The following is an 18730-nucleotide window of genomic DNA, read 5'->3' on the forward strand; positions in this document are numbered from 1 at the left end:
AAAAAGAGAGCTACCAGCCATCCCACTTCTGGGTATGCATCCAAAGGAGATGAAATCACTATCCCCAAAAGATATCTGCACTCACACGTTCACTGCAGCATTATTCACAATAGCCAAGATACGAAAATGACCTAAGCGTCTGTCAATGGATGATGGATAAAGATGTAGTATATTTATACAATGGAATATTGTTCAGCCCTGAGAAAGAAGGAAATGCCGCCATTTTTCCTAACTTGGGTGGAACTTGAGGGTATTATGGTAAGTAAAATAAGCCAGACAAAGACAGATACTGCATGGTATCATTTATATGTGGAATCTTAAAAAAAAAAAAAAAAAGTCAAACTCATAACAACAGAGATTAGAAAAGCGGTTGCCAAGAGCTGGGGATGGGGGAAATGGGGAGAGGCTGGTAAAAAGGTACAAATTTCTAGTTATAAAATGAATAAGGTCCGAGGATCTAATGTATAACCTGGTGACTACAGTTGATAACACTGTTTTGTATAAATGAAATTTGCTAAGAGAATAGAACTTAAATACTCTCTCTCACACACACACACACACACACACACACACAAAGATAAATATGTGAGGTGATGGATATGTTAATTAACTAGGTCAGGGGAATCCTTTCAAAATGTACATGTATATCAAATCACCATGTTGTACAAATATACTTCAATTAAGCTGAAATGAAAAGAAAAAGAACAAAAGATCTTTTCAGGTGGACATGTTTCCTGGGATTGGTATTATTCTTTGTTTTATGGTGACGTCACTATCACCATTGTTTGTCTTCAAACAGGTTTCTTGCTGTGAGGCAGGAGAAAGAGTAAAGACAGTTCATTCCAGATGTCTCTCCTTAAACCTGAACTACCTGGGGACCAGCATGAATAGGTATTTAAACAGACTTTGAAAATATAGTCATTTAAACAATGTGGTACATTGGTTCAACTAAACATAACATATGGCTTAGATTATACTCCACTATATGTGAGAATTTACTATATAATAAAGAAGGGAAAACATAAGATTACTGAATAAATCATATTGGGACAAATGATTAGCCATGTGAAAAGTCTCTTCAATGTCATGCACCCAAACAAATTCTAGATAGAGCAAAGAGTTACTTTTTAATCGAAGCATAAATAAACAATAAGAAAAGAGAAATGAATATCAAGCTTCTGCAGAGAAGTGAGTAGATTTAGAAAAGATTAAAAAAATCACAAAGGAAAAGATGGGCAGATGTGGTTACAAAAAATTTAAATCTTCTGTCCATAAAAAAAAAAAAATCAAACTTAAAAGGAAAACAATAAACAGGGAAACACATCTGAAGCAAATATAACAAAAAGGAACCATGTATTTTTATATTTGAATTAATAAACATCTTTAAGAAAAACAAAGATGCTGATGGATGAATAGAGAAAGGGTCTAAACAGATATTTCCCCAGAGAGGAAATGTTACAGTTTAACAAACATGGGAAAAATGTTCAATATTACTACTAATCAAAGCCATGCAAATAAAACAACCACATTTCATGCTTTTCAAATTAGCTGGTCTTTTTAAATGATAATAGGTATATTAACACAAGTGTGGCAAAATGGGTATGTACTTAACATTGCATATCAGAGTGTAAACTGGCACAGCCTTTTTTAAGAGAGCACTTTTAAGTGTGTATCCAATGCCTTAAAATGGTCACCCCCTTTGATCCAGTAATTACACATTGGAATATGTAGCTTAATGAAGTCACTTGAAATACTGGTGGTGGGCTGGGGACTGGGAGGGGGTGAGTTTATGCAACAAGATTATCATCACAACAGCATATTTAATAGTGAAAAAAAATGTTTTTAATTTAAATGTTTGGTTAAATAAGCCATGCCATAATCCTAGCACGAAACATTGTGGAGTCATAAAATGCAATGTTCACAAAATCTGTATAATATGGAAAATGCTTGTGATATAATAGTTGAAAAAAAGAAAGATAAAAATTGCATATAGAGAATAGATATAATTATGTGAAAAAAAACTATGCATAAAAAAAAGCCCCGAAGACATTAAAATGTAAATAGTGGCTATGCATCAAATTATGGATGATTATTTTCTTTTCTGCTTTTCAGGAATTTTCTCTTTTTCCAATAATATGAGGAAAAATGCATTTATAAACATGCAGTATTTCTATTCCCTTTGACATCTTGGGTGATTATGAATGTCAAACATTTGTTTCAGACAAAAAGCCCCTTTGGAGGGCTTTGGAATGTAGTTCACATACAAGGTAATGTCCAATAAGGCACATAACATAAAACTTCTGTCTTAATGGAAGCAACCTAAGTGTCCATCGACAGATGAATGGATAAAGAAGATGTGGCACATATATACAATGGAATATTACTCAGCCATAAAAAGAAACGAAATTGAGTTATTTGTAGTGAGGTGGATGGACCTAGAGTCTGTCACACAGAGTGAAGTAAGTCAGAAAAAGAAAAACAAATACCGTATGCTAACACATATATATGGAATCTAAAAGAAAAAAGAAAAAATGGTTCTGAAGAACCTAGGGGCAGGACAGGAATAAAGACAGATGTAGAGAATAGACTTGTGAGGACACGGGGAGGGGGAAGGGTAAGCTGGGACGAAGTGAGAGAGTAGCATGGACATATATACACTACCAAATGTAAAATAGATAGGTAGTGGGAAGCAGCTGCATAGCATAGGGAGATCAGCTCGGTGCTTTGTGTCCACCTAGAGGGCTGGGATAGGGAAGGTGGGAGGCAGATGCAAGAGGGAGGAGATATGGGGATATATGTATATGTATAGCTGATTCACTTTGTTATAAAGCAGAAACTAACATACCATTGTAAAGCAATTATACTCCAATAGAGATGTTAAAACAAAAAAACAAACAAACACCTCTGTCTTAGTTCAGGCTGATATAACAAAGCCCCACTGACTGGGTGGCTTATACACAAAATAAATTTATTTCTCACAGTTCTAGAGGCTGGATGTCTGAGATCAGGATGCCATCTTGGTCGGGTTCTGATGAAGACCCTCTTCTGGGCTGCAGACTTCTCATTGTGTCTTCATGTGGTGGAAAGAGGGGAAAAGATCTCTCTGGGGTCCCTTTTATTATGGCACTGATCCCATTCACGAGGGCTCCACTCTCATGACCTCCTTTCCTCACAAAGGCTCCGCCTCTCCTAATACCATCACATTGATGGTACTGAAATCCTAACAGAAGTTAGGATTTCAACATATGAATTTCAGGGGGGACACTAACATACAATCCATTGAAACCTTTCAATGCAAAATTGAGGTAGAATCACAGTGCTGGCCCAAAAGTGATGCTCAGTAAAAAGTTGTAGAATGAGGAAATCACTGAGTGCTGATGGCTAGTACTTATGTAGCACTCACCACTTGCCTGGCACTGTTCTAGTCCCTTTACACATCTTAGCTCATTCAATCCTCCAACAACCAGGAGATAACCGTGACAGAGTTCTACAAATTTGGTGGCTATAAACAATGGAACTTTACTCTCTGTTCTGAAGGCCAGAAGTTTAAAATCAAGGTGTTGGCAGGGTTGGTTCCTTCTGGAACCATGCCTCTCTCTGACCTCCTGTGGCTCTGGATATCCTTGGGTTCCTTCCCTGATAGATGCCAATCTCTACCTCTATTTTTCCATGGTTGTCCCCTCTGTGTGTATCTCAAATCTCCCCCTCCTCTCTCTTATAAGGACACCAGTCATTGGATTTAGAGTCCACCCTAAATCTAGTCTGATCACATCTTGAGTTTCTTAATTACCTCTACAAAGACCCTATTTCCAAATCAGGCCAAATTCATAGGTATCAGAGGAGGACACAGTTCAGCCCCCCGACAGTGTTTTACAGAAGAAATGGGAAAATGTGGAGAATCCCTGAAAAAGAGTAGGTGGAGGTCACTTGAGAGAATTTTCTTTGTGTAGTGCAATCTAATTTTCAGTCTCCACTACTAAACTATGAGTTCCTCGAAGGCAAAGGCCTTTTTATTTTATGTCCCCAGGGCTTGGCATATTGCCTGATGACACTCAGTAAATATTTGCTGATTTGAGCTCTGTCTTAGTCTGTTTTGGCTGCCGTAACAAAATACCATAGGAAAAAAAAATACCATAGACCATGTGGCTTAAACAACAGAAGTTTATTTTCTCACAGGTCTGGAGGCTGGAAGTCTGAGATCAGGGTGTCAGCAATGGTCGGGTTCTGGTGAGAGTTCTCTTCCTGTCTTGCAAGCAGCTGCCTTCTCACTACACCCTCAAGTGGTGGGTGGGATGAAGAGATAGAAAGAGCTGAGCTCTCCTGATGTCTCTCTTTTTTTTTTTTTTTTTTTTTTGCAGTACGCGGGCTTCTCACTGTTGCGGCCTCATCCCGTTGCGGAGCACAGGCTCCGCGGCACGTGGGATCTTCCCGGACCAGGGCACGAACCCGTGTCCCCTGCATCGGCAGGCGGACTCTCAACCACTGCGCCACCAGGGAAGCCCCTGATGTCTCTTTATAAGGGAGCTAATCCCATCAGAAGGGCCCCTCTCTCATCTGAACCTAATTATCTCCTAAAGGCCCCACCTCCAAATACCATCACTTCAACACATGAATGTGGAGGGGACACAGACACTGATTCCATAGCAAGTTTATATTCAGTTGAGAGCCAGGGGTCCTCTGGAGAAGAGTACTCTGCCAGCTGTTACAAAATTTTCTTCATTTTCTTTATCCTCAATGTTAGATATGGGATGAGCACACTGTTAACAAACTGAGCACACACACACATTCTTTCTTATACACACGCAAACTCTCCTGCCTTCACCGTTCTTAAGATCACTATAATTTATAACTATACAAGTTCAAAAGAAACAAGCATGCCAACACAGAGCCAGAGTCAGATGCACATATGGAAAGTTGCATGCAGATTCCAGAGTTTGTCATCAGTGTTGTATATAAGCCATTACGGATATAAGCCTGTTTCCTCACTGCTGGGCTCTGGGATTTGCACTATTTCTCTGCAAAATACCTTCTTTTTACTGTCTTCCTCCATTGTTGAGACCAGACCTCCTTTTCATGGCTATTGTAAGTATGCTCCTTGCCTTGAATCCGGGGAAGCTAAGGGGAGAGAGACTGAGCAGGCTATCCCCTCCACCCCCATCAACAACGCTGTGCTTGAATATTAGGCCAAGAAATGTTCTGACAGCCCAAAGCCACTCCTACAGGGAAGTAGCTTGAGACGTCTGGTGAGAAAGGAAGTGTTCTCCCCAGCTATCCTTGTTTGAAAACTAACCCAAGAATAACATTCTATCTGTGTACTCAAGTGGGATCTTAGAAATGGATTTTTAGGCCACATGGACTAGTCCAGCAATTTTCCAGAAGGACTAATAGTTTTACATGTTGCTTTTTCAAAGCATTCCACTGAACGAGAGATTTATATTTACATTTATATTTGGACGTTTATATGTTTATTATCCCCACTCCAAAATATAAGGTCTTTGGAGAAGATGGGAATTGTCTTGTTTATTATTGAATCTCCATTGCCTAGTACCTGAGGATCCCAGTAAATAGATAACGGACAAAAGGACCCACCTAATCTTTCCCACCACCTAGAAGTGACAGAAGAAGTTAAATGTGGTGAGTAATATGGCTAAGACACAGAGGGAAGGTTATTTAAAGGAGGTGGCATTTGGGTGGTGTGATACTGTGACTTATAATAAGAAATATATATTTGGTCTTAGTCCGTGGTTCCTGGTTCACAGCTCCTAAAACCCTAGGAATTTCCTAGTGTTGAGAGTGATAAAGGTGTTTATTGTTATGTTAAAGAGATGACTCTGGACCACACCTAAGGTTGAGGACTGGTTGCTAGGGGAACCAACCTGAGATTAGAGAGTTAGAACTTGCAGTCCTACCGCACCCCCCCCCACCCCGCCCCCCGAACTCCAGGGAGGGGAAAGGGGCTGGAGATTGAGTTCAATCATCAATGGACAGTGACTTAGTCAATCATGCCTATGTAATGAAGCCTCCATAAAAAACCAAAAGGACTGGGTTCAGAGAGGTTCTGGGTTGGTGAACATGTGGCTATTTGGGGAGAGTGGTGTGTTTAGAGAGGGCCTGGAAGCTCCATGTCCCTTTCCCATACCTTGCCCTGTGCATCTCTTCCATCTGGCTGTTCCTGAGTTAAATTCTTTGTAATCAACTGGTAATCTAAAAGGTAAAATATTTCTCTGATTTCTGTGAACCACTCTGGCACATTAATCAAACCCGAGAAGGGGGTTGTGGGAACTTCTGATTTATGGCCAGTTGGTCAGAAGTACAGACAACAACCTGGGCTTTCGACTGGCATCTGAAGTTGTTGGAGAGGGTAAGACTAAGCTCTTAACCTGTGGAATCTGACTGTACCCGGGTTGATAGTGTCGGAATTCAGTTGAATTGTTGGACACCTGGTTGATGTCCATAGAGTTGCTTGTTGGATGTATGGGAGGGACCACCCCCCACCCCGCCTCCAACATTGGAATTTAGTGGACAGAACGCAAAAGAGGTGGAGTCCTGAATAATGAAGAGGCCACCAGGGGATGATGTGGGGAACAGAGTTCTTACCAGAAGGAACAGCAAATGCAAACGTCCCCTGAGAGAGACCAGTTTAACATTCTCAAGGAAACCAGTGTGACCTGGCAGAGCAAAGGAGCAGCATCAGCAAGTGGGTGAGTCAAGGTCAGAGAGGCACGTGGATGGCACAGGGCCTCTAGGAGCTGAGGAGCTGGGATGCTGCTCCAGTGTGGGCAGCTGCGTAGGGCTTGGAGCAGGCAGAGGTTGAGAGAGGCCTTATTCTGCTTTAGAAGCATTAGAGTCAGTGGATCTGAATTTGTTATCAAAATTCCACCTGGTGCTAGTTTGGTACTGAGATATGCCCTCCAATTAAAGATCACTGCATGTGCCACAGAGGCCCCCAACAGGGAAATGACAGAAAAACAATGTGCAGAGAGCACTTTCAGTTGCCTTGAGTTCCTGATGCAGGAAAGGATACTCTGAAAAGCCTTTGCTTTAAAACTCACAGAGGCTGTTATTGCGTTCCCTCCAATTTCATATGCTGAAGCCTTAACCCCCAATGTGACTGTTTGGAGATAGGACCTTTACAGACGTAATTAAGGTTAAATGAGATCATAAAGGTGGGGCCCTAATCTAATATGACTGGTGCCCTTATAAGAAGGGGAAGAGACACCAAGGATGCCTGCACACAGAGAAAAAGCTCATGTAAGGACGCAGTGAGAAGACAGCCATCTGCAAGCCAAGGTGTGTCTTGTACATTTTAAAAACTTAATTTTCCTGATGCCTCAGCATCCCCACAAACAGACTGTGAGCACCTGCCCAGGTGACCACATATACCCGTGTGATAAGGCTGGTGCTTCTACAAGTTCCCCCTCTTGCCCTCCTCTGAGTGTAACCTAGTGACGTTCAAATGCACCAATGAACCCCCTTCATGCCTTTTGCTTCTGTAACTCCACTCTGACCCCCAGTCAAGGTACTTCCTACAGTCCTCTCTCTCCCTCTCCCGTGCTCTCTCTCTCTCTCTCTCTCAGCTCCCTACCTGCTTGCTTGGGTGAACCCGCTCCCTGGATTCCCCTCCCATGTGTCCCCCTGTGCAGTGTGCCATGCCTCCCCTTCTAGGACATGTAAGTATAATAATTCCTCTAATTTCCTATGCCTCGTCAAGTATAATTTCCATGGCTGTGTTGGAGTGATCCTTAAAGACCCTACAGGGGACTTACACCTCCATTCACACAAGGAGAAAGGCTTCAGGAGAAACCAACCCCACTGGTACCTTGACCTTGGACTTCCAGCCTCCAGAATTGTGAGAAATAAATTTCTATTATTTAAACCACCTAGTCTCTGGTGTTTTGTTATGGCGACACTAGCAAATGAATACAGTCTCCAATCATACACTTATCCTCACAAAACCCGCAAGTCAGCATATCTTACTTCCTCCTGATTTGTCTGAAACTGAGGGGGTTCCCCTAACCTGGGAACTGCGGTGCTAACACCTGGAAAGACAAACCAGGATGAATTGGCTACCCTATACTACCACAACCTTCCCACATCCAGCCCTTGGGAAAGGACAGGAAAGAAAAGAGAAAAAGATGGCTTTAGAGCCCCATTTTCTATTGTTTATCATCCAGGACATAGCACTGACCCGAACCCATGGGAAACAATGCAGAAGATCACTGGTACTGAAAAGGTGAAGCAGTATTTAAAGGTTTTAATAAAGAAATACTTATACAGCCTTTACCACGTATCAGGCGCTGTTCAAGTGCTCTACATACAGTGACGCATGGAATCCTCACACAGCCCAATGAGATGGTACCACTATTATTCACATTTTGCAGAGGAGGGAACTGAGGCCCAGAGGCAACGGAGGCCCAGAGATGTGTGGCCCCAGGTCATACATGGTGGCTGACACAACACTGCCTTTGGGTCCAGAGTCTCAGGCATCCCTCTTTGCCACGCTGGTCACAATGGGCCAGTGTAATACATCAGTAAATCTAAGCAACTAAGGCAACCTGCATGAGGAGTTTCCCTGGTTTATTTTCCATGGACACCTGTGGCCATGGCCTTGATACTAGATGTTAAGAAATTTCCCAGGAGCATCAGATCTGTCTGGCCAGCCAGACTGGGTGGCATCCCAACAATCTCACAGGTTGTTAAGAGGCTAGGTGAGGATAATCAATGCAATGCCCTTAACAGAGCGCCTGGTGCAGAATACAGAGCATTCAATGAATGTTCACTGATCATAATAGCAACAGCAACAATAATAAGAGCCATCACCGCCACTACCCACTGTTTGAATTACTGTCAGTCTCTGCATTAGCTGTAAGATTTTCTGATTTTTCCAAGCAGGTGTTCAAGAGCTCAGTGATCTTCCAACTCAACACCTTGGACAAACTTCAATTGAATAGATTCAAAACACAAGGCCAGAGCGCCCTCATACCCTGACCAGCACTTGGAAGCATAAAAGCTGCCGGGTCCTTGTGATGGAAAAACTCTGCCACTGATTCTGCCCAGCCCACAGGAGAGCAGTAACCTAGCCCATCTCCTATTTCAGAGATAACACCTTAGAAGCCCCCAGTTTATTTACAGCAAACGTTCAGCTGCTGGTCCTCTCCGATGTAAATGAATTTCAAAACACTTTAAATTCAGGATAAAGCAGTGAAATGGGAAAATCTTTACACTCCAATAAGACATCATTGCTGGCAAGCATATTGCACTTTCAATATCAGACTGAAAACCACCAGTGCATGAAAGGAATGAGGGCATCTGGGTGGGCATCGGGCAGCTTGATAAACAGGGTCCTGCTGGGGAGGAAGAAGCTCTGGGGGTCTCCAGATGAAGGACTCCCCCCGCCTTTCTGGACTGTCAGAAGTTTCCAAAGATGGCAAGGTTTCCAGCCCACACCCTGCACAAAGGGTGGCGGTGGGGGGAGTAGATCCTGTTTACTTCTGGGCAGTTTTTCTAGGGTGTGTTTAGTCTTATCAGTAGAGGGGGATAAAGGAGCAGGTTAGGCAGGGATCATTAGCATTTAGATTGCACAACTGAGAAACTGATGAGTGGGAAGAATGGGTTGCTATGACCCATAAGAGGGGAGACCAAGAGCCGACACCAGAAGTCCCTGAAATTGATCAACTGCTCTTAAATGGGCGTCTCAAGAATGGGCAAGGGAAGGGAGAGAGAGAGGAAAGGAAGGAGGTGGGGAGGAAGAAAGGAGAGAAGGAAATCAGAGCAGGATGGAGGGAGGAGGGGAAAACAGGAGAAAGAAAGACAGCAAAGAAGAGCGGGAGAAAAGAAAAAGTGAAAGATACAAGTTGAGAAGGAAGATAAAAGGAAGACAGTGACAGAGGGAGGTGTTTGATTGAGGATGCCAAGCACCAGCTAGACATTCTCCACTTCCTTCTGTGAGGGAAGGACCTATTATCTTCATGTATGAATAAGGAACTGGAACTCAAGAGAATTTCAAGTTCTCTACGGTCATATGGCACACTCAAATCCCACGCTCTTTGCACCCCATCATGCCACTGGCTCTTCCCTAGTTTTCCCAGAGCCAAATGTCCAAAGGCACCTGCTCGTTCAAGGCTGTTAAAAATAGTAGGAATGCCTAGCATCACTAACTTCCTGCTCCATATCAGATGCTATGCTAGACATTTTAAAATAGTGTCTCATTTAATAACATTATCACCATTTTACAGATGAGGACACAGAGGCTCAGAGAAGCCTAACTGAGGCCATCCAGCTACTCTGCCAGGATTCTCACCTGCACTGTCTTAATTTAGAACCATTAACCTCAGTTCTAGTCATGACTCAGCTGTTACCTTAAGGAGTGACCAGGAAGCTTCTACCTTTATCAGCCTGTGACCGGCTGAATAATGGTCTCCTGAAAGATGTCCATGTCAATCTCTGAAACCTGTGAATATGTTACCCTACATGGCAAAGTGGACTTTACAAATGTCATTAGTTTAGGATTTTGAGATGGGAATATTTTCCGGAATTATCTAGGTGGGCCCAATATAATCACAAAGGTCCTTATAGAGGAAAGAGGGAGGCAGGAGGGTGAGGGTCAGTGTCAGAGAGATTTAAAGATGCTGTGCTATTGTCTCTGAACGTGAAAAGGAGGTCATGAGGCAAGGAATGCTAGTGGCCCTTACAAGCCAGAAACGATAAGGAAACAGATTCTTTTCTAGAGCCTCAGAAGGAATGCAGCCCTGCTGGCACTTTGATTTTACCCCAGTAAGATTCATTTTGAACTTCTTTTGTGTTGTTTCAAGCCACTAGGTTTATGGTAATTTGTTATAGCGTCAATAAGAAGCTAATACAGAGCCTCAGTTTCCTTATCTGCCAAACAGAAATTATAGTCTTGGATCTGCCTATTCTGTGTGGCTTTGATGAAGATGCAATGTCTTGGGTCCTTATGCTGGCCCTGAATGCCACTCCCACTAGGACATCCCACATGGAAACCATGCTGCCCAAACTAGCTTTGCCCTGTCTAAAGAGGGCTGTCAACCAGGCTTTACATATCTTGGTCTATATTCCTTCAGAGCTCTGTTCTGCTTGCTCCAAAAAATAACCAGCTAGTTTGCTGGGCTCAGTGAAGAACAAAGTCAAACAGAAGAAAACAGTGCCCAGAGGTGGGGAAAGACTGAGTACTGAGGACATTGCTTGAGCCCCTGGATCCAGCTATTGCTTGAGCCCCTGGATCCAGCTATGCCTGAAACCAATGTACTCGAACTTTTCAGTTAGGCAAGCCAAGAAATTCTCATTTTTCCTTAAGCTGGCTTGAGTTGGGCTACTGTCACATACAACTTAAAGCATTTAGGGCAACTACTATGTGTCAGGCCCTGTACCACAAAGCTTTGCTGCAACAATCCTATACAGTGGAATTTCTCCCTTTAATAGATGAGGAAACCGAGGCACAAATTAATTTAAGCAACTTGCCCAAAGTGCAATAGTTCATAAGTGAATAACAGTGGAATTCAAATCAGTTTGAGTCCAAAATCTTTGCTCTTTCCCCAGCACCAAGTTTTAACTTTCACTTAACTTGAACACAACTTGGGAGGGCCATAAAGTCAAACTGAAAATGCTATTTCTCTCAGGTCTTTACACTTGGGCTAAAAAGAATAGATCACTGTTGTTGTTAAGTCGTACAATAGATCCTCTTAAAATTGCCACTGAAAATCTTATTAAGTTTTCTGTTCAGAATGTAACGCTTGGTAGTAAAAAGATACAAGCTCTTTGTGAAACGGTTTGTACCAGAAAACATGCTGTGGGCTGCCAGGTAGCTGCCAAAGAAGTCATTTTACTTAAGTTCAAATAACATCTAGAACACTTAACAGCTGGGGATTTTTGCTGGGAAGGAGTTTGTTTGTTACAAGGTAAGGGCAATTGAAAGTTCCAGCTAGAATGGCTGGAAATATCAACATGCAATCCACAAATTCTCTCCTCCCACCTCCTCTCCTAAAGTGGTTTCTGTGTTTGTCTGATCAACTGGGTCTTGGTTGTTCGTTTGTTCTGGGCTTGGGCGGGTGAGAAGGGGTCTTTTTGTTCTGTCAATCTGATCTAGAGCTCATAAACTCAAGTGCCAACAGGAATATGTAGATGAGGAAGAAGCCAGGGTTGTATTCTTTTTTCAAAGACCCTTGATCTTCTTTTTTTTCTTTTTAATCTTCAAACATGGATGAGTACTGTTTGCATCCAAAGGAAAATATGGGGTCTTGACACATGCAGTGCGTCAACATGTCTCTCTACCTTTCACTTTCTTATCTTTAAGGATACCTGGAAACAAGCATGGATGGAATCAAGATTCAGAGATGAGGAGACAGTGGTGGTAAACAGAGGGGATGAGACAAATTGGAAAGTGTGTGTGACTGGGTGGCCAGGGATGCAGGACCACTCTTACTACATCTTTCAGAAATGAGGCAAAGGCAAGCCAGAAATTTGCAAGTCAGTGTGAAAGCCACCGATTTTTCAGTGTTACCTAAAATTATTTTAAAAATTGTGTTCACCGGACAAAAACACTTGGGGTGGTTGAATACAGCCCATTGGTTTGGGGTATTTGGTGTAGAGAGGAGAACTGGATAAAGCCAAGAAAGTCTCGATGGATTTTTATTTTAAAAGGAACAGAACTATTTCCATGAGACAAGAGATCTGAGATGGAAGGAGGAAAGTGGGGGGGTAGCAATGGGGGAATTGGGGGAGAAACTATAGGTACCAGCCATGCTTATGATGTGTGAACTCTTAGAAGAAAGGTGGAGAGAGAGGATAAGAGGCTTCTCTTTATATCTAGCAATAGAATTCCCTTTGCTGTTCCTATAGAAGAATTCAGTATCTATTTAAATTGCTTTAAAAATTTTTTTGACATAGGATGAAAGTTTGTTTTAGCTACACCACACAGAGGGTGGAAAGCCTCAGCCCCAGCATGTCACTCACCTTTCTGTGCCCCAGTTTAATCATCTGTAAAATGGGACTCCTAAGGGCACCTACCTCTTGGAGATAATGTTGGTAAAACACTTGGCAGCGCCTGACCCTTTTAAATTCTCAATGGATGTGGGCCACTATTATTTATTATCTCATTTACCTTGGCTAAATTGTCTAAACTCTCAGAATTTCTCTTTCCTTATAGTTAAATGGGATATTAAAAAAAATCTGCCCCTTATATGTATAACTGAATCACTTTGTTGTACAGCAGAAATTAACACATCATTGTAAATCAACTATACTTCAATTAAAAAAAAAGAGGAATAAAAATCTTCCCCTTGGGGAGGATTATTACATAGCCTTGTATACATTAATCACCCCATTACGTGCAGTTTCACTTTCTGTGGTTTCAGTTACCTGTGGGTAACTGCAGTCAGAAAATACTAAATGGAAAATTCCAGAAATGAACAGTTCATAAGTTTTAAATTGCACGCTGTTCTGAGTAGCATGATGAAATCTCACTCTGTCCTGCTCTGTCCCATCTGGGACATAAATCATCCCTTTGTCCAGCATATTTTGCCCATTAGACACTTAATAGCCATCTCTGTTATCAGATGGACTGTCCCAGTACTGCAGTGCTTGTGTTTAGGGTACAAACCCTTGGGTATAGGGTTCAATACTATCCGCCATTCCAGGCATCCACTGGGGATCTTGGAAAGAATCCCCCACGGATGCGGTGGGGGAGGACTATTTTATATAAAGCGTATAGCACAGAGACAGCAGAAGCAAGAAGAACTACAATCCTGAAGCCTGTGGAATGAAAACCACATTCACAGAAAGATAGACAAAATGAAAAGGCAGAGGACTATGTACCAGATGAAGGAACAAGATAAAACCCCAGAAAAACAACAAAATGTAGTGGAGATAGGCAACCTTCCAAAAAAAGTGGAGATAGGCAACCTTCCCAAAAAATTCAGAATAATGATAGGGAAGATGATACAACACGTCGGAAAAAGAGTGGAGGCAAAGATCAATAAGATGCAAGAAATGTTTAACAAAGACCTAGAAGAATTAAAGAACAAACAAACAGAGAAGAATAATACAATAACCAAAATGAAAAATACACTAGAAGGAATCAATAGCAGAATAAGTGAGGTAGAAGAACGGATAAGTGATCTGGAAGACAGAATGGTGGGATTCACTGCTGCAGAACAGAATAAAGAAAAATGAATGAAAAGAAATGAAGACCACCTAAGAGACCTCTGGGACAACATTAAAGGCACCAACATTCACATTATAGGGGTCCCAGAAGGAGGAGAGAGAGAGAAAGGTCCCAAGAAAATATCTGAAGAGATTATAGTAAAAAATTTCCCTAACATGGGAAAGGAAATAACCAACCCAGTCCAGGACACACAGAGAGTCTCAGGCAGGATAAACCCAAGGAGAAACACTCTGAGACATATAGTGATTAAACTGACAAAAATTAAAGACAAAGAAAAATTATTGAAAGCAACAAGGGAAAAATGACAAATAACATACAAGGGAACTCCCATAAGGTTAAGACCTGATTTCTCAGCAGAAACTCTATAAGCCAGAAGGGAGTGGCATGATATATTTAAAATGATGAAAGGGAAGTACCTACAACCAAGATTACTCTACCTGGCAGGGATTTCATTCAGATTCGACAGAGAAATCAAAAGCTTTACAGGCAAGAAAAGCAAAGAGAATTCAGCACCAAACCAGCTCTACAACAAATGCTAAAGGAACTTCTCTAAATAGGAAACATGAGAAGAAAAGGACCTGCAAAAACAAACCCAGGGCTTCCCTGGTGGCGCAGTGGTTGAGAGTCCGCCTGCCGATGCAGGGGACACGGGTTTGTGCCACGGTCCAGGAAGATCCCACATGCTGTGGAGTGGCTGGGCCTGTAAGCCATGGCCGCTGAGCCTGCGCGTCCGGAGCCTGTGCTCCGCAACGGGAGAGGCCACAACAGTGAGAGGCCCGCGTACCGCAAAAAAAAAAAAAAAAAAAAAAAAAACCCATAACAATTAAGAAAATGGTAATAGGAACATAAATATCAATAATTACCTTAAACGTGAATGGATTAAACGCACCAACCAAAAGACACAGGCTTGCTGAATGCATACAAAAACAAGACCCACATATATGCTGTCTACAACAGACCCACTTCAGACCTAGGGACAAACAGAGACTGAAAGTGAGGGGATGCAAAAAGATTTTGATTTCCATTCAAATAGAAATCAAAAGAAAGCCTGAGTAGCAATACTGATATCAGATAAAATAGACTGTAAAATAAAGAATAAAGAAAATAAAGAAATAAACAAACAAGAGACAAGGAAGGACAATACATAATGATCAAGGGATCAATCTAAGAAGAAAATCTAACAATTATAAATACATATGCATCCAACATAGGAGCACCTCAATACATAAGGCAAATGCTAACAGCTATAAAAGAGGAAATCAACAGTAACACAATAATACTGGGGGACTTTAACACCTCATTTACACCAATGGATGGATCATTCAGACAGGAAATTAATAAGGACACAAAAGCTTTAAATGACATAATAGACCAGATAGATTTAATTGATATTTATAGGACATTCCATCCAAAAACAGCAGATTACACTTTCTTCTCAAGTGCACATGGAACATTCTCCAGGATAGATCACATCTTGGGTCACAAATCAAGCCTTGGTAAATTTAAGAAAACTGAAATTATATCAAGCATCTTTTCTGATCAAAACGCTATGAGATTAGAAATCAATTACAGGGAAAAAAACGTAAAAGAATCCCAAACACATGGAGGCTAAACAATACATTACTAAATAACCAAGAGATAACTGAAGAAATCAAGGAGGAAATCAAAAAATACCTAGAGACAAATGACAGTGAAAACATGATGATCCAAAACCTATGGGATGCAGCAAAAGCAGTTCTAAGAGGGAAGTTTATAGCAATACAATCCTACCTCAAGAAACAAAAAAAATCTCAAATAAACAATCTAAATTTACAGCTAAAGGAACTAGAGAAAGAAGAACAAACAAAACCCAAAGTTAGTAGAGGAAAGAAAACACAAAGATCAGAGCAGAAATAAATGAAAAAGAAACAAAGAAAACAGTAGCAAAGATCAATAAAACTGGGGCTTCCCTGGTGGCGCAGTGGTTGAGAGTCCACCTGCTGATGCAGGGGACACGGGTTCGTGTCCCGGTCCGGGAAGATCCCACATGCCGTGGAGCGGCTAGGCCCGTGAGCCATGGCCGCTGAGCCTGCACATCCAGAGCCTGTGCTCCGCAACAGGAAAGGCCACAACAGTGAGAGGCTCACGTACAGCAAAAAAAAAAAAAGATCAATAAAACTAAAAGCTGGTTCTTTGAGAAGATAAACAAAATTGATAAACCTTTAGCCAGACTCATCAAGAAAAACAGAGAGAGGACTCAAATCAATAAAATTAGAAATGAAAAAGAATTTACAGTGGACACTGCAGAAATACAAACCATAATAAGAGACTACTACAAGCAACTCTATGCCAATAAAATGGACAACCTGGAAGAAATGGACAAATTCTTAGAAAGGTATAACCTTCCAAGACTGAACCAGGAAGAAATAGAAAATATGAACAGACCAATCACAAGTAATGAAATTGAAACTGTGACTAAAAATCTTCCAACAAACAAAAGTCCAGGACCAGATGGCTTCACAGGTGAATTCTATCAAACATTTAGAGAAAAGCTAACACCCATCCTTCTCAAACTCTTCCAAAAAATTGCAGAGGAGAGAACACTCCCAAACTCATTCTATGAGGTCACCATCACCCTGATATCAAAACCAGACAAAGATGTCACAAAAAAAGAAAATTTCAGACGAATATTACTGATGAATATAGATGCAAAAATCCTCAACAAAATACTAGCAAACAGAATACAACAACACATTAAAAGGATCATACACCATGATCAAGTGAGATTCATCCCAGGGATTCAAGGATTCTTCAATATATGCAAATCAATCAATGTGATACACCATATGAACAAACTGAAGAATAAAAACCATATGATCATCTCAGTAGATGCAGAAGAAGGATGTGACAAAATTCAACACCCATTTATGATAAAAACTCTCCAGAAAGTGGGCATAGAGGGAACTTACCCCAACATAATAAAGGCCATATACAACAAACCCACAGCAAACATCATTCTCAATGGTGAAAACCTGCAAGAATTTCCTCTAAAATCAGGAAGAAGACAAGGATGTCCACGCTTGCCACTATTATTCAGCATAGTTTTGGAAGTGCTAGCCACAGCAATCAGAGAAGAAAAAGAAGTAAAAGGGATACAAACTGGAAAAGAAGAAGTAAAACTGTCACTGTTTGCGGACGACACGATACTATACATAGAGAATCCTAAAGATGCCAGCAGAACACTATTAGAGCTAATTAATAAATTTGGTAAAGTAGCAGGATACAGAGCTGGAGGAATCAGACTCTCTGAAATCAGAGAGTAATTAAGATAATATGGTACTGGCACAAAAACAGAAATATAGATCAATGCAACAGGATCGAAAGCCCAGAGGTAAACCCATGCACCTATGGTCAACTAATCTACGACAAAGGAGGCAATGATATACAATGGAGAAAAGACAGTCTCTTCAATAATTGGTGCTGGGAAAACTGGACAGCTACATGTAAAAGAATGAAATTAGAACACTCCCTAACACCATACACAAAAATAAACTCAAAATGGATTAAAGACCTAAATGTAAGACTGGACACTATAAAACTCTTGGAGGAAAACATAGGAAGAACACTCTTTGACATAAATCACAGCAAGATCATTTTTGACCCACCTCCTAGAGTAATGGAAATAAAAACAAAAATAAACGAATGGTACCTAATGAAACTTAAAAGCTTTTGCACAGCAAAGGAAATTTTAAACAAGACGAAAAGACAACCCTCGGAATGGAAGAAAATATTTGCAAAGGAATCAACAGACAAAGGATTAATCTCCAAAATATATAAAGAGCCCATGCAGCTCAATATTAAAAAAAAAAACAACCCAATCCAAAAGTGGGCAAGAAACCTAAATAGATATTTCTCCAAAGAGACATACAGATGGCCAGGAAGCACATGAAAAGCCACTCAATATCACTAATCATTAGAGCAATGCAAATTAAAACTACAATGAGGTATCACCTCACAGGTTAGAATGGGCATCATCAGAAAATCTACAAGCAATAAATTCTGGAGAGGGTGTTAAGAAAAGGGAACCCTCTTGCACTGTTGGTGCAATGTAAATTGATACAGCCACTATGAAGAACAGTATGGAGGTTCCTTAAAAAGCTAAAAATAGAATTACCATATGACCCAGAAATCCCACTACTGGGCATCTACCCTGAGAAAACCATAATTCAAAAAGAGTCTTGTACCACAATGTTCATTGCAGCACTATTTACAATAGCCAGGACTGGAAACAACCTAAGTGTCCATTGACAGATGAATGGATAAAGATGTGGCACATATACACAATGGAATATTACTCAGCCATAAAAAGAAATGAAATTGAGTTTTGTAGTGAGGTGGATGGACCTAGAGTCTGTCAGACAGAGTGAAGTAAGTCAGAAAGAGAAAAACAAATACCGTACACTAACACATATTTATGGAATCTGAAAAAAAAAAAGGTTCTGACAAACCTAGGGTCAGGACAGGAATAGAGAATGGACTTCAGGACACGGGTAGTGGGAAGGGTAAGTTGGG

The 18730-nt window shown here is 41.1% G+C and overlaps 1 protein-coding gene across 6 annotated transcripts in view; it reads right to left on the reverse strand.

The window, feature by feature from the left end:
* LOC115861121 (uncharacterized) overlaps positions 1-18730 on the reverse strand; it is a 341531-nt gene that overhangs the window by 94858 nt on the left and 227943 nt on the right. The window contains exon 1 of one of the 6 annotated variants that reach the window (XM_070043557.1): positions 2980-3102. The exons of the other annotated variants lie outside the window; for them this stretch is intronic. Within the exon in view, the coding sequence (XP_069899658.1) occupies positions 2980-3065 (86 nt within the window). The 5' untranslated portion in view covers positions 3066-3102. Of the gene's footprint in view, positions 1-2979; positions 3103-18730 lie in introns of those variants that run through there. 6 annotated transcript variants of the gene reach the window in all.

The sequence above is a fragment of the Globicephala melas genome, chromosome 15 (assembly GCF_963455315.2).
Source record: "Globicephala melas chromosome 15, mGloMel1.2, whole genome shotgun sequence".
Classification (NCBI taxonomy): domain Eukaryota; kingdom Metazoa; phylum Chordata; class Mammalia; order Artiodactyla; family Delphinidae; genus Globicephala; species Globicephala melas.